The sequence below is a fragment of the Panicum virgatum genome, chromosome 5N (assembly GCF_016808335.1).
Source record: "Panicum virgatum strain AP13 chromosome 5N, P.virgatum_v5, whole genome shotgun sequence".
NCBI classification, from domain to species: Eukaryota; Viridiplantae; Streptophyta; class Magnoliopsida; order Poales; family Poaceae; genus Panicum; species Panicum virgatum.
In genome coordinates, this window is record NC_053149.1 from 40072321 (window position 1) to 40085142 (window position 12822).

The following is a 12822-nucleotide window of genomic DNA, read 5'->3' on the forward strand; positions in this document are numbered from 1 at the left end:
ATGTCTTCTGGAGTTTATACCTTTCACGATTGCACCCCGTTGGTCGTCGTTATCTTCGAGATTTCTTCGAGGGAAAGAATAGGACGGAGAATCCTTCCTTAAATCTCTATTTGCTTTGCTTAGCCCCGAAGTATCTCGATCTCATCTTGTGGGCTTTGTCCTTTGGGCTTCATTGGAGGGTGGATGTGCATGAACAGGCTTCTAGTCGTCATGGCCTTTGGTCCTTTGTTTGGGCTTTGGCCTTCGTCTTTCTTCGTGTTATTGCGTGATCTTGGGCCTCATCATTTCATGCTCCAAAATTGGTCAAAAACCTGCAAAAATGAAGTACCTCCAAAATATATGTGCAAATGCGAAAACGACCAATAATCGGGCCGAGGTTAGGATGGTTAGTGATTTTGATATTAAATTAATGCCATTATCAAAGTTAAATAGGGGATAAAATGGATACTTAAGGAGCGCCAACATTCCCCCCATGCTTAAACCTTGCTCGTCCTCGAGTAAGTCTTTGATAAAAATCAGTATTGACTTTCGGTGTCCAATCCCTGCACTTGATCATACACGAGAAAACACAATGCATGGATAGAATGGTTAGCAAAAGAGAGGTGCTCAAAAATACGGAATGTTCAGCTTCTTAGTCACGTACCAAAGAAGATAATTCTTGAATTAATTCACCTGAAAGATATTATTGACAAGGTTAGCTCAAAATTAAATCCGAATTAAATTTTCCTTGACAAGCTTAAGTAAGAGAGCAAGAATAGAAAGATGTGGGTCTTAATTTATCATAACCTCCACAATTGAACTAGCCGGCATTTAATTAATTTTTCAGATCATGTTAGGGAGAGCATTAGTTTAAACATGCATAAACCAAGCACAAGAAAGTAGACAAGGCGGCAACGATCATCATATTTTAACATGGCACAAACTTTCTATCATCATTACTAACCATAACATTAAAGCGTGGGTGATGCATTTATTTATCATGGTGATGAGAGCAAAAGAAAGCAAATTGCACACATGTTGAAAAAAATAAAACAGAAAATTGCTACGCACACACAAGCTTGCACACATGCTGAAAATAAATGAAAAGAAATAGAAAAATCCAAACCACACGTCCGAGCATTTTATTCATGGTCTTGTCGTCGATCACTCTCATTGATTGACTCTTGCGTTGTATCCTTGGTCATAATATTGTTGCAATGCTCCTCCATCTAATTGTTCTGGTGGCGCTAGGCCTAGAAGTCCCATTTGATATGCAATTCCCGCGGTTCCATCTTCTAGTTGGCTTGTGTGCCTCCGGATGGCGTCTATGTCTTCCATGTTTCTTCTTGCATAGGCACCCATGATTCTCATTCCTTGTTGCGGAGGTCGCAATTGGAGTAGTCGTAGTTGTCGTCTTGCTGTTCCTGCTGGCTGTTGGCGAGGCGCTAATGCCTAAAAGCCCTCTTCTGGTTAAGCAGGCGACGACGCTCGTAAAGATCTTCTGCTGTGTGCTGCTCTTCCAATTGCACAGTGACCATCACTGCTGGAGGAGGTGCAGGAAGATCTTGCTTGGTAGTAGCTTGGGGTTCTATGGTCATGGGAGGAGTAGTTTCCATGTTGTCGGAAAGATACTCGTCGAAGTCATCAGAATTGTAGTCGTCGAGGTTGAGACGCTCTGTGGAGTCATCCTTAGGTTCGTGGACTTCGGAGATGCGAACCATGAGGATTTCACGGCAAAGATCTTGAACTTCTTGGTCTTGATTGCTTGAGGACGGGTCTAATGGAGTGCTCTGTTGGAAGGGTTGATCCGTTGGCTGAGAGTCAAAGGCGTTAGGATCTTGTGTCTCCTTCAGGCGCACTGTCCGTCCTTGCGGCGTTGCATATATGACCAAGTTTGGGAGGGAGTCCTGATCGGACATGGAATTTTTAGTCGAGTTGGACTCGACTCGTTTGCTGTACTGGATTAGGTTATCCAGCTCATCCTCCGAGTTGGAAGAGTACTCGGAGTCGGAGTCGGTTAGGCCACCGATTTTTTAATATGTGTGCTTTGGGTGAGCAAGAAGCGGGATGCCCATCTCTACGCGGAGGGTGTTCTCGTTCATCTAATATAACCATGATTGAGTGGGAGTTAGCCCTTCAGGCTCCTTGATCCAGGGTTTGTCGAAAATCGACTTGCTGGGTTGTTCTGGAGCTTTGGCTTTTCCCTTTTTAAGTTTGGCCAGTTCCCAAAGGGCGTCAGCATGCTGGGGTGGATTGGCCATAGCATCCATGAAAAAGTCGATGTTGTCTGACCAATCTTTGAGATCATCGAATGGTTCAAAGTTGTCGAGGCTGTTCATGAATTGATCCAAGTGTTGATCAAACGGGGACTCGGCTGATTCGGGAGTCTGAACGTGAGCAGGTTTCGGTGAAGGGTTCTGAGGTATCCTGGAGGAAGACGGTCCCATCCGAACAAGGCGGGGGTTTGTCTTTCCAGATCCCCCGCAGATTCCTCCTCCCGGTTTCTGCTTCGTATTTTGCAGAGTACCTTTAGCTATCTTAATGCAGTTGGCGAGCATGGAATCTACTCGATCGATCCTTGAGAGTATGTCGCCCGCCCGTTCTTGTGGTGGGTTCAACACTTCTGGGTTCTGCTGAGACTTGGATGAGCTGAGAGCTGATTCTGCAAGTTTGATGCATCCCTTTATTGATCGTGAGACTTGATCTACCCCATCGACTAGTTCTGAGTTGTTGATCTTGGGGCGTTTGATTGACTTGAGATTAGTCACGTATTTTCCGACGGTTTTGCAAAGGTGACATTTTTCAGAGTCAGAGTTTGTGTCGAACTCGGCTGACCCGAGGGTTCGAGTTGGAGTTGACACGTTTTCTGTGATGTCTGAATCGAGCTCGAGTAGAGCTCTTTTCCCGTCGAGATCTGTAGTTTCGCAGATGTCGGCGGGTTGGGGTGTGATTTTCGAATTAGACGAGTTGGGCGTGACAAGGTGGTTAGAGAAGCCGTCCGATCCGTCAGCCGTGCATGCCCAAGAACCGAAAACAAGGGTTGTGCCCTCGGGCACGTTGTTGGCATCGCTTGATCCGGCCATCGAATTCGCCGATGAACTCGCCGAATCCCCTACCTGGCGCGCCAGCTGTCAATGTTTACCGCCAAGCCTGCTCAGGGATACCCTTAGCAGTAAGGTTCGTAGGTAGGGATCGACTGCTCTGGAACTCGATGGTGCAAGGAACACAAAGATTTAGACAGGTTCGGACCGTGAGTTTCGTAATACCCTACGTCATGTGTGGTTGTTTGTATTGCCTTAGGCGTTGATGATCGTTTTGAGGGGGTCCCTGCCCGCCCTTATATATCCCGGGGACAGAGTCACATGAAAAGTCCTAGCCGAGTACAGTTGGAGTCCTACTACAACACAATCGGGTAGTTTCCTTTGTACTGCAGCTAACTCTACGCCTATTCGGGTAGTTTACAAGAGAGGTAAGGTACATCCATAAGCTATCCCTTACTCTAGAACATTCTATGCCTATAAGCAGTCCCGCTGCCCCGGGTCTAACAAGGTACGAACAAGCTCACCTTATAGTCAATGGTCGTATCCGAAGGTGTCATGTTCTCATCACCAGTTTTAGCAACGAAAATAAATATCGCAGATTCCAGCTGACGAGGATAGTGATGTGGCTGCTGACATGGATAGTGATGTGGCTACCAACGTGGTTACATGGATGATGATGTGGCTACCAATGGCCTTGTTTGGTTCGCGCTACAATTGTAGCGCGCTAGGAATAGTAATAACTTTGACCACTAGTTACGGTGTCAAACAAAGTCAGTTTACAAAATCAACTTCAGAACCCCCGCGCTAGTGACCCTGGAGAATCTAATGAGGTCTTTGACCGCGCGATTAGAGGATGTTTGCTGTAGCATTACTGTATCTAATCATCGATTAATTACCGTCATTAGATTCGTCGCGAAAAGTTACACCCATTCCTAAAAAAGTTTTGCAAATAGACTTAATTTAGTATTTCATGCATGCGAGATTCTCTTCTCGAAAAACGTGCGCGCTAGTTTTATTGCCAAACCAAACAAGGCCAACAGTGATGTGGCTGCCAACATGGATAATGACGTGGTTGCCTGCATGGATGATGATGTGGTTGCCTACGTGGCTGCTTACATGGCACTCATGATGATTTGGATGCTGACATGGACAATGACGTGTATGCTGACGTAGAGGTTTATTAATGTGCCGATTTTAGAAGTGGACCACTTTTGGCCCAAAATTTCAGCCATAAACATTTCAGGCCACAATGATTTCTGCTCTGAGTCATTTCAGCCCATAAACATTTTAGCCCACAATGACTTCAGCCCACAATGACTTCAGCCCACAACAGCAACCATACCATTATCACAACAGAAGCAACCAGACCATTTCAAAATAGTCAATCATTTCAAAATATCCATGCAAAAGTAATGCAAACAATTGCAAGTTTCATCTTGCATCGGAAGCATGCAAATCGTTTGTCTAAGAGACACAGCTCAACTTGCAACACCAGGAGCACAAGCTCAACACAAGAACAATAAGTCTAAAGGACAAATAACAATAAGATAGCTCAACCATGAGCATCTTGAATCAGAACAATAGCTCAACCAGAAGCATCTTGCATCAGACCAGCACTACAGGTTGTGGTGGAAAGTCTGGATGTAGTCCACTAGTTCGTGCCATCATCTAGCTGCTTGCAAGACCAAAAACAAAAAATATAAGGCAGTGAACTGGCAATGCAAATAAACCTGCTATCAATACCGTGCAGCCCCTGCTGTGCCGATCAGTCGTTATCAGTGGACACCTCGTTTGACAGTCAAAGATGATGGGCGTATCAGTGCCGATCAGTCGTTATTTGTGTACTGACTCTGTCTGGCTGGATCGATGGCATGCACCGCATGCGCGTATCAGAAGCCATGGATGACGGACGGGCTGGGGATGGGTGGGCTTCTCGAGAGCACGCTCACGCTCGGCTCGAATTCAGTCCGATTCCTCCTCATCATCCTGTGTGATCCTGCCGCACGAGGGCCTAGGCCCAATGGGAATGTCCGCCAACTCGCCTCCACACACACAGCCGTCCCTACCGCACCCTTTCTTTTTCTTTACGATGTTTGGGATTTGCTAGCCGTGTGCAACAGCATTTTCGTACTGTCTATTTACCCTAATTACCTCCACGACACTTGAAAAAAACATATGAAAATTTTAGAAACTTTTGGCACAAAGACTTAAATTTAACTATCCGCTAGACAAGACAAAGGGCAGCGGCAAAAGAAAAAACTCATAATAATTTCGTAGGGATGCACTCAGCAGGGGCGTCCTTTCGCCCGTGCGGGCTGTGCGACCGCGCAGGATCTCCAAATTTGAAGGATCCCCAAAAATATGAAGTATATTTTAGTATATAATAGTATAGGATGCTTCAATTTCATGAGTGGCAGCCCATTCCGTGAAAAATGAGGCCCAAATTGTTGAGGATGGAACGATCAGCATGCGTGCCGACTTCAGGCCTTTCTAATTCCTAATTTCTCTCAGCGCACACACGCGACGTCAAACCCTAAACTGACGCTTCGGCTTCCTCTCGAACGCGGCCATCATCGCCTATCGCTATCGCGTCGCGGACGCGTCCAAGTAGGCAAGCAGCATCGTGGCGTCCGGACGTCGGCGAGTAGGACTCGCGCTAGTGCCCAGACCGCCCATCCAATTCCATCACGCAGGCCTGTTGTTGCTCATTGCTGTTCCATCGCCGCTTGCAATTGTATTGCAATTGGTTGTAGAGGCACTTGATAAGGCGGAAGGCCAGGCCAAGAGTACGACTTAATTACGTGTTATTTTCTTCTTTCCTCATTTAATTACGTTGATGTCTTGGTTTTGATGATTAAAATACATCTATCAATATTGTTCTTTCTATTGCAAATGCAAGTCATGTCATCGGCAAAACAACACAGGAGATATGATTCTGGCTATCAAAAGCGTAAAAAGAAAATAATAGATGAACTAATTGAATCTCAGAAAGAGGTAATGGAAATATTTTATTTAAAAGAATGCCCAAAGAATAAAGTGTTTCAAGTAAAGAATAGATACGATAATTCTTGATATATTCCATTTATATGTTACTTGTTTGTTTAATTTTATAATTATAATTCGTTTGACTTTTTATCCCAACTTGACCACTTGTGGTATTAAAAATGTGTGCATACACAGGCCCTGTTTGAATCCATGAATTATTTTTTAGCTAGCACTCCCTCCAAATAGCTCAAATAGCCCCAGAGGAGCCAAACAGGAGAATTATTTCCGGGCTATTTTGGGACTATTTTCGGATGGGGTCTACTAATTCTCTCTTTCTCTCTTTTGGAAAAATGGCAGCCAAATGATTGGAAAAGTATTTTAGGAGCCAAACACATCTTGGATCCAAACATCTTAAGGGCTATTTCATTGAAGGACTATTTTTTAGCTAAACTTTAGCTCTCAAAATAACTCTTGACTATTTCTCCAAGCAGGCCCATAGTAAAATTTAAGTTATTTTTGAAGAACTTTTATTAACAAAAGCCACAAATGAAGTAATATTTTACATAAATTTTTGGATAAGATGAGTGGTCAAACTTGGAATAAAAGAGTCAAAGGAACTATGATTTGGAGCCGAGCGAGTAGAATGAATGAATCCGATCAGGTTGTTTGGATCCTGGAGTCAATACTTTAGACCATGTCACATCAAACAAAATTTTGATATTTATTAGTATTAAATGAACTCTAATTACAAAACTAACTGCAGAACCCCGAGGTTAAACTGCAAGATGAATCCGATAAGGTAGCGAATGTTTACTGTAGCATCACTGTAGCAAATTATGGATTAATTTGGCTCATTAGATTCATCTCGCGAATTAGCACCCATCTCTCTAAAAAGTTTTACAAACAGAGTTTATTTATAAATACAATCCTATATAGTTTCTTTTTCATCTTCTTTAAAATAAACTGACCTCCAAACCAAATCTATTAAATGCAACCGTGGTGGTAAAAATAAGCAAAACAATACTCCCTCCATTTCAAATTATAATTAATTTGAAATTTTTTACCCCAAATTTGACACCTCGTCTTATTCAAAAAATGTGTGCTAATATAGTACAATTAAATTATTTAAAGAATTTTTACTAATAAAAACCAGGTCAAACTTAGCATAAAAAGTCAAAGAAATTATAATTTGGAGCCGAGCGAGTAGAACCAATGAATCTGATTAAGATTCATCATCCCATCAAGAATTTTTGGCCACGCTGCCCGAGGCGCAAAAAGGCAGGCCGGCCCGTTCTCCTTGCTTTTTAAACAAAGCGCTGGCTGCTGGATTGAATCAAAAGGGAAAGGGAATGATTCCTTTACATCCCTTTTGATGCAGCAAGCAGGGTGCGCGCCCTCTGCCTCCTCCCGCCTGCAGCTGCCCAGGCAGGCCTGTCTGGAAAAGCTCACCGCCCCGGCCGGCGGCCCCCGACCGGTGGGCCTCGGGGCATCGGCATCGCCATGGACGCGAGGCTCCTCCACCTCCGTCGTCCTCCCCGCCGCCTCGGCGAGGCGCCATTAAAATACCATTAGGCTATGCTTTTCACCGTCGCTTTTGCTTTGCCGCCTGCGACTGCTGCGATGCCTTCCCTCCGATCGACGGCGAGGCGAGAAAGTAAGCAATGATAGCCCTATCATAACCTTCAATCACCTTTGCTAGGGTTTTGCACGCACGAAGCGAGGATGGGAAAAGCAAGCTTTGATCAGCAGGCTGATAATGCGTGTTAGAAAGGCGCCATGATGGTGTTTGGAGCTGCAAGTACGGCCTGCTGATGACCTCTCTCTATCTCTTCTCCCCTCCATCACCATTTCTCCATTTGGATCGGGACTCGGAAAGCTCGAGCACTTGCTTCTAGCTAGCACACACACGCACTGGAAAGCAGCTTGCTTACTTGCATGGGTGCATGCACGCACATGAAAAGATGGAGACGACTAAGCTGCTGCTGCTGCTGCTTGGACTCGATAACCCTAGCTAGAAAAGCTAGTTAAAAAAGGCGCAAACTTTCCAAGCCCTTCTCCTTGTGCTCGGCAAAAGGGAGTTTTAATTAGTTATATATTTAATCTCCAAAATTAAATCAAGTTTATTTCAAGACACATGCACTTGGATTGATTTTCAAAGAGATTTTTTCCTCAAATGAAAAAAAGGATGAGAGAGGTTAATGATGAACTAATGAAGCCAATTTGCATCCTTGTTGCATTGGTAGATCCCATCATCGATAGCATCATCATCTCCCTAGTCTTTGAGCTAACAATGATGAATACATGCACATTGGACAGACATAAATAAAAAGTGTTACCAGCAACATGCATGAGTGTTACAAATCTATCATGCATCTTCCAACTAAGTGACTAAATCAGCTGCTAGCTCGATCACGATCAACACCTCCCCCTCCTCGTAGGGTTTCGGCTGCAAGTCGAAGGCCGACCGGCATGGAACACCGTTGCCATTGTTGTAGCTCAGTGACCCGGCCATGGTGGAGGCGGTGCCGCTATGGAGTTGTTCACGTTGGTGGTGGTGTTCGCGGCGAAGTTCCGGCGGTCTAGGGTTTGCAGCTCCCGGACCTGGGACTTGAGGAAGCGGAGGTAGTTGGCGGCCTCGTCCAGCATGGAGGCGGTGTCCATCTTGGCGCCGCCCGGGACTAGCTTCTGCAGCACGCGGAGGCGCTCGCTGATTCGCTCCCGCCGCTGCCGCGCCGCCACCGTCTGCGGGTCTGAGGAGATGCGCACGTTGCGCCGGCGCGGCCGCTCGCCGGCGTCGTCGGAGCCGAGGGAGACGGGGCGCATCGCCGCCGCGCGGTAGATCATCTCCTTCACCTGCGCCAGCGCCTCCGTGTCGGGCTCGTACATGGGGTCGTCCACCCCGCCGTTGGCCCCGGCGTTCCGGCCGTCGAAGCTGATGCTCGACGACCCGCTGCCGCTCACCGACGGCTTGGCCCTCTTGGCGCCAGCGGGAGCCTGAGCGCTCGTGCTGAAGGCGATCTGGATGCCGCCCTCGCCCGCCGTGGTGGACGCCAGGAGGCTGCAGAGGGTGCTCTCCTGCGCCGGCACGGAGGACGGCTCGGCGGCTTTCCGCTTCCTGTTGGGCCGGCGTTGCCTCCGGCCGCCGCCTTTTCCTTCTTCACACCGCTGGCTCGTCGCGGCCCCCGGCGCGCCGGTCTCGTTGCCGGAGAACACCGGCGCATCAACGACAAGGCCGCCACTGTCAACCGCCGCTGCGGCGTTTGTGAAGGCAGCCGGCACAGTAGTTACCGCGACAGCGGCTGTTGCTGGTGTGAGGTCGTAGTCCGGTGCCATCCCCATCGCGCCCTGATGGCGATGGCGATGCTGCTGTCGCTGGAGGACATCCGCGTCAACGTCCGCGTAGGCGGGCGTTGGCGTCGCCATCGAGGGGAAGGCGACGGGCTCCCCGACCACGCCACCACCGGCCGCCGGCGCCTTGCCGGCGCAGGCAGGCGCCTGGATGCCCTGCAGCTCCAGGATCGCCGCCGCCAGGGCCTCGTCGAGCACCAGCCTCTCCAGCACCGTCATGTTGCCCCCCTCGACGCCAACGCCACCAACACCGCCCACCTCCGGCAGCAGCAAGACCGCCCCTCCGTCGCCGCCGCCGCTCCACGCGCTCTCGCTCAAGATCATGTCGCTGAAGCTATGGTCCATCTTGCAAATAAAACCTATCAACAAAAACGATCGGAGGCATGCACTTGCAGGTTATTAGCTACATCAAGATGCTGCTGATCTAATACGCAGGAAGCTACCGAAGTTGGAAGAAAGCTGTGCGCTAGCCACAGACGCCATTAAATCGACCAAGAACTTGCACAGACGCATGATGATATACTATCAGTAGTATGAGATATTGCGGCCAACGTACACATACCTTGATTAATGCGAGCAAAGCTGCAGATCTGATGGAGGTGATGAGTGCCGGTGGGGGTGGCTGGCACTGGACACTTTCACTGCACTGTTGATCTAATACTCGCGAGCTAGGTGGTGATGCTCCTGCAAGCTATGGCGAGGGAGGTGCAGAAGGAGCATTCATGCACTAAAACGCTATGGCTGGAGAGGAGGGGGAGCCCTGCGGCTGCAAAAGCGCCATGGACGGATCAAGCAAAGAGCAACAAGACAAGATGCCTGCCTGCGGCGAGGTACTCTACTACTCAGGCTCAACTTTTGGATTTGCTATGGAACATTTTATTTCTCTCTCTCTCTCTCCCTCTCTCTCTCTCTCGTGTATGCAGCGAGTGTGCTGCAGCAAAAGGCTGCAGGGAGGAAAAGTATGCTCTTATAAAGAGGCAGAGAGGCCAACCAAGGAATAGATGGATACATTTGTGTGTGTGCACTGCATTTTGCATAAGCATATATGGTAGCTAGGGAGGGGGACTACAAACACACACACCAGTAGAGTACATGGTCCCCACAGTGTGCACACACAAACTTTGTGCAGTGACAGATATATATAGATGCATATACTATACACATGACATCTATCTCAGCTTAGGCCATGTTTAGATCTTTACCCGTAAATCCCGTAAACGTAAAAAAATCGTCACATCGAATGTTTCGACACATGCATAGAGTACTAAATGAAGTCTATTTATAAAACTTTTTGTATAGATGGGTTGTAAATCGCGAGACGAATCTAATGAGCCTACTTAATCTATAATTTGCAACAGTGATGCTACAGTAACTATTCGCTAATTATTGATTAATCATGGATTAATTAGCATCATTAGATTCGTCTCGCGATTTACAACCCATCTGTGCAAAAAGTTTTGTAAATAGACTTCATTTAGTACTCCAAATTAGCAAGATTCCAACACAAAAAAAAAATTCGCTCAAACTAAACACGGCCTTAGCATGTAGGATGTAATTGCCCCGGGTTTTCAATACAGTATCACTCACTTTGGTGTGCACCTCTAGCTAATTAATGGCCTCATTAAACTGGGTTCCGAAAGATAAGCTCTAGGCTCTACCTAGCTATAGGCAGGCCGGGCCTCCCTTTACTCGGCAGTCAGCACGGTCCTACTCGCTGCCTAGCGGGCTACAGAGGACCTAGACATGGATGGATAGGGGCAGGCAGGGCTCAATTATGTGGTGCAGGCAATACTCTCTCTTAAGTCACGAAAGAGACTCGTTTGGACTAATTTGACAAGTATAATTATTACTAATGGAAAATATGCAAAATTGGCAAAGTTGTAGTATTATGAAAGAACTACTTTATACCATCTTTATAAGTTCAATGAAAAATACTTTCTCCATTTCTTACATATTTTGGTCATGGAAAAGTCAAACTTTACAAACTCTAACCAATAATTAGCTAAATTATATGTACATTTTGAGCGTACAACTTGCATCAATATATCTGTATTCAAAATGGCAAAGAGAAAGCACACGGTAAACTGGACATCTTTGCCGACAAAAAACCCACGGCAAAGAAGGCCTTTAGCGATGCTTGGTTGCCGTGGGCTTTTTGTCGTGTGCAAACCGGGCTTTGCTGTGTGCCTTTGGCACACGACAAATACCCTGTGTCCCGTAATGCAAGTAGGTACCCAATAATATTTTCTAGGTTATATCTTTACGTAGAATGACATTCTAATTCATTTCATCAACTTTTTGGATCGACCCAGTGACCAAAAGTGTGTGTGTGTGTGTGTATATATATATATATAACTTGCATTCCTAGGCATAATACTCAGTCCAGTATGAGACTATATTGTAGGGGCAGGAATAATCTGCTTGGATCACTTTAGCTAACCTGAATGATCTTATATATAATAGCCAGCAAAGGTAGAGGCAAAGAGACTGGTCGTATTAATTAAATTAGGTGACAGCATCTATCTTCTATCTATCCAGTTGCATCGCTATGATTTCATTATGATTAAGTGCGAGAAAGGGGTCGATCAAAGTACCAGTGTCTTTTGGGCTACATGCATATATGTCTTGCATGCATGGTTGCACAGAGTAGGAGAGCTCATGGGCACCACTGCCCCTTGTCTGCTATACAATAGTGTACACTCTCCTGGCACATACATGTCTGCACATGTTGTATTACCCAGACCGTTATTGATTAATCTGCAGCCCAGAAAGAAAGAAAGAAACAAAAGAAAAGAAAAGAGAGAGGGGAGATCGTGGTAGCAGCAAATCAAAAGGTTCGTTTTTACTTATGTTACCTTTGCAACCCTCATATATGTACTGGCTGACAGCTTTAACTTTGGGCACTTTCATGCATGTATGCATGAAGGTTTGCTGCTGCTGCTGCAGAGATTTACACCCAGTGTTCAGTTCCTCCAAACTTTTCAAATTTTGTGTCACATCAAAATCACATTGAAATATTAAATATAGCAAATGATGCATGCATGGAACACTAAATGTGGGTAAAGAAAATAACCTATTGCACAGTTTGGATGTACGTTGCGAGATAAATCTTTTGAGCCTAGTTAGTCCATAGTAGGACAATATTTACCACATACAAACAAAAAGTGTTACAGTACTTTTCAACTTCACTTTTCACAAACTTTTCGCATCTAAACACAGCCCCAAGTACAAGGCTGCAAGCACACTATTGATCGATCGATGCATATATAGCATCTACCATGCCGTTATTGGCTACGACAGCTAGTAGGGATGGAGCTAGTATACAGTGCCATATGATACCTGCAACTGTGCAGCAGGTGTTCGTGATCGTGAGTGCCACTGTACTGTGGGAACCGGAGCTACCGGTCGTAGGCTCGGAGCTGCTGCTGCTCGGCTCTGCTGGTAGTAGGGCGCGCGCACAGGCGCAGCT

General features: G+C 46.3%; 1 protein-coding gene across 1 annotated transcript; it reads right to left on the bottom strand.

Annotated features, from left to right (window-relative positions):
* Nucleotides 1–8204: 8204 nt before the first annotated feature.
* LOC120676140 (transcription factor LATE FLOWERING-like) lies at nucleotides 8205–10453 on the bottom strand. Its single transcript, XM_039957359.1, has 2 exons — nucleotides 9916–10453; nucleotides 8205–9712 (listed from the first exon to the last, which is right to left on the bottom strand). The coding sequence occupies exon 2, from the start codon at nucleotides 9696–9698 to the stop codon at nucleotides 8502–8504; it is 1197 nt and encodes a 398-aa protein (XP_039813293.1). The 5' UTR covers nucleotides 9699–9712; nucleotides 9916–10453; the 3' UTR covers nucleotides 8205–8501.
* Nucleotides 10454–12822: the final 2369 nt, after the last annotated feature.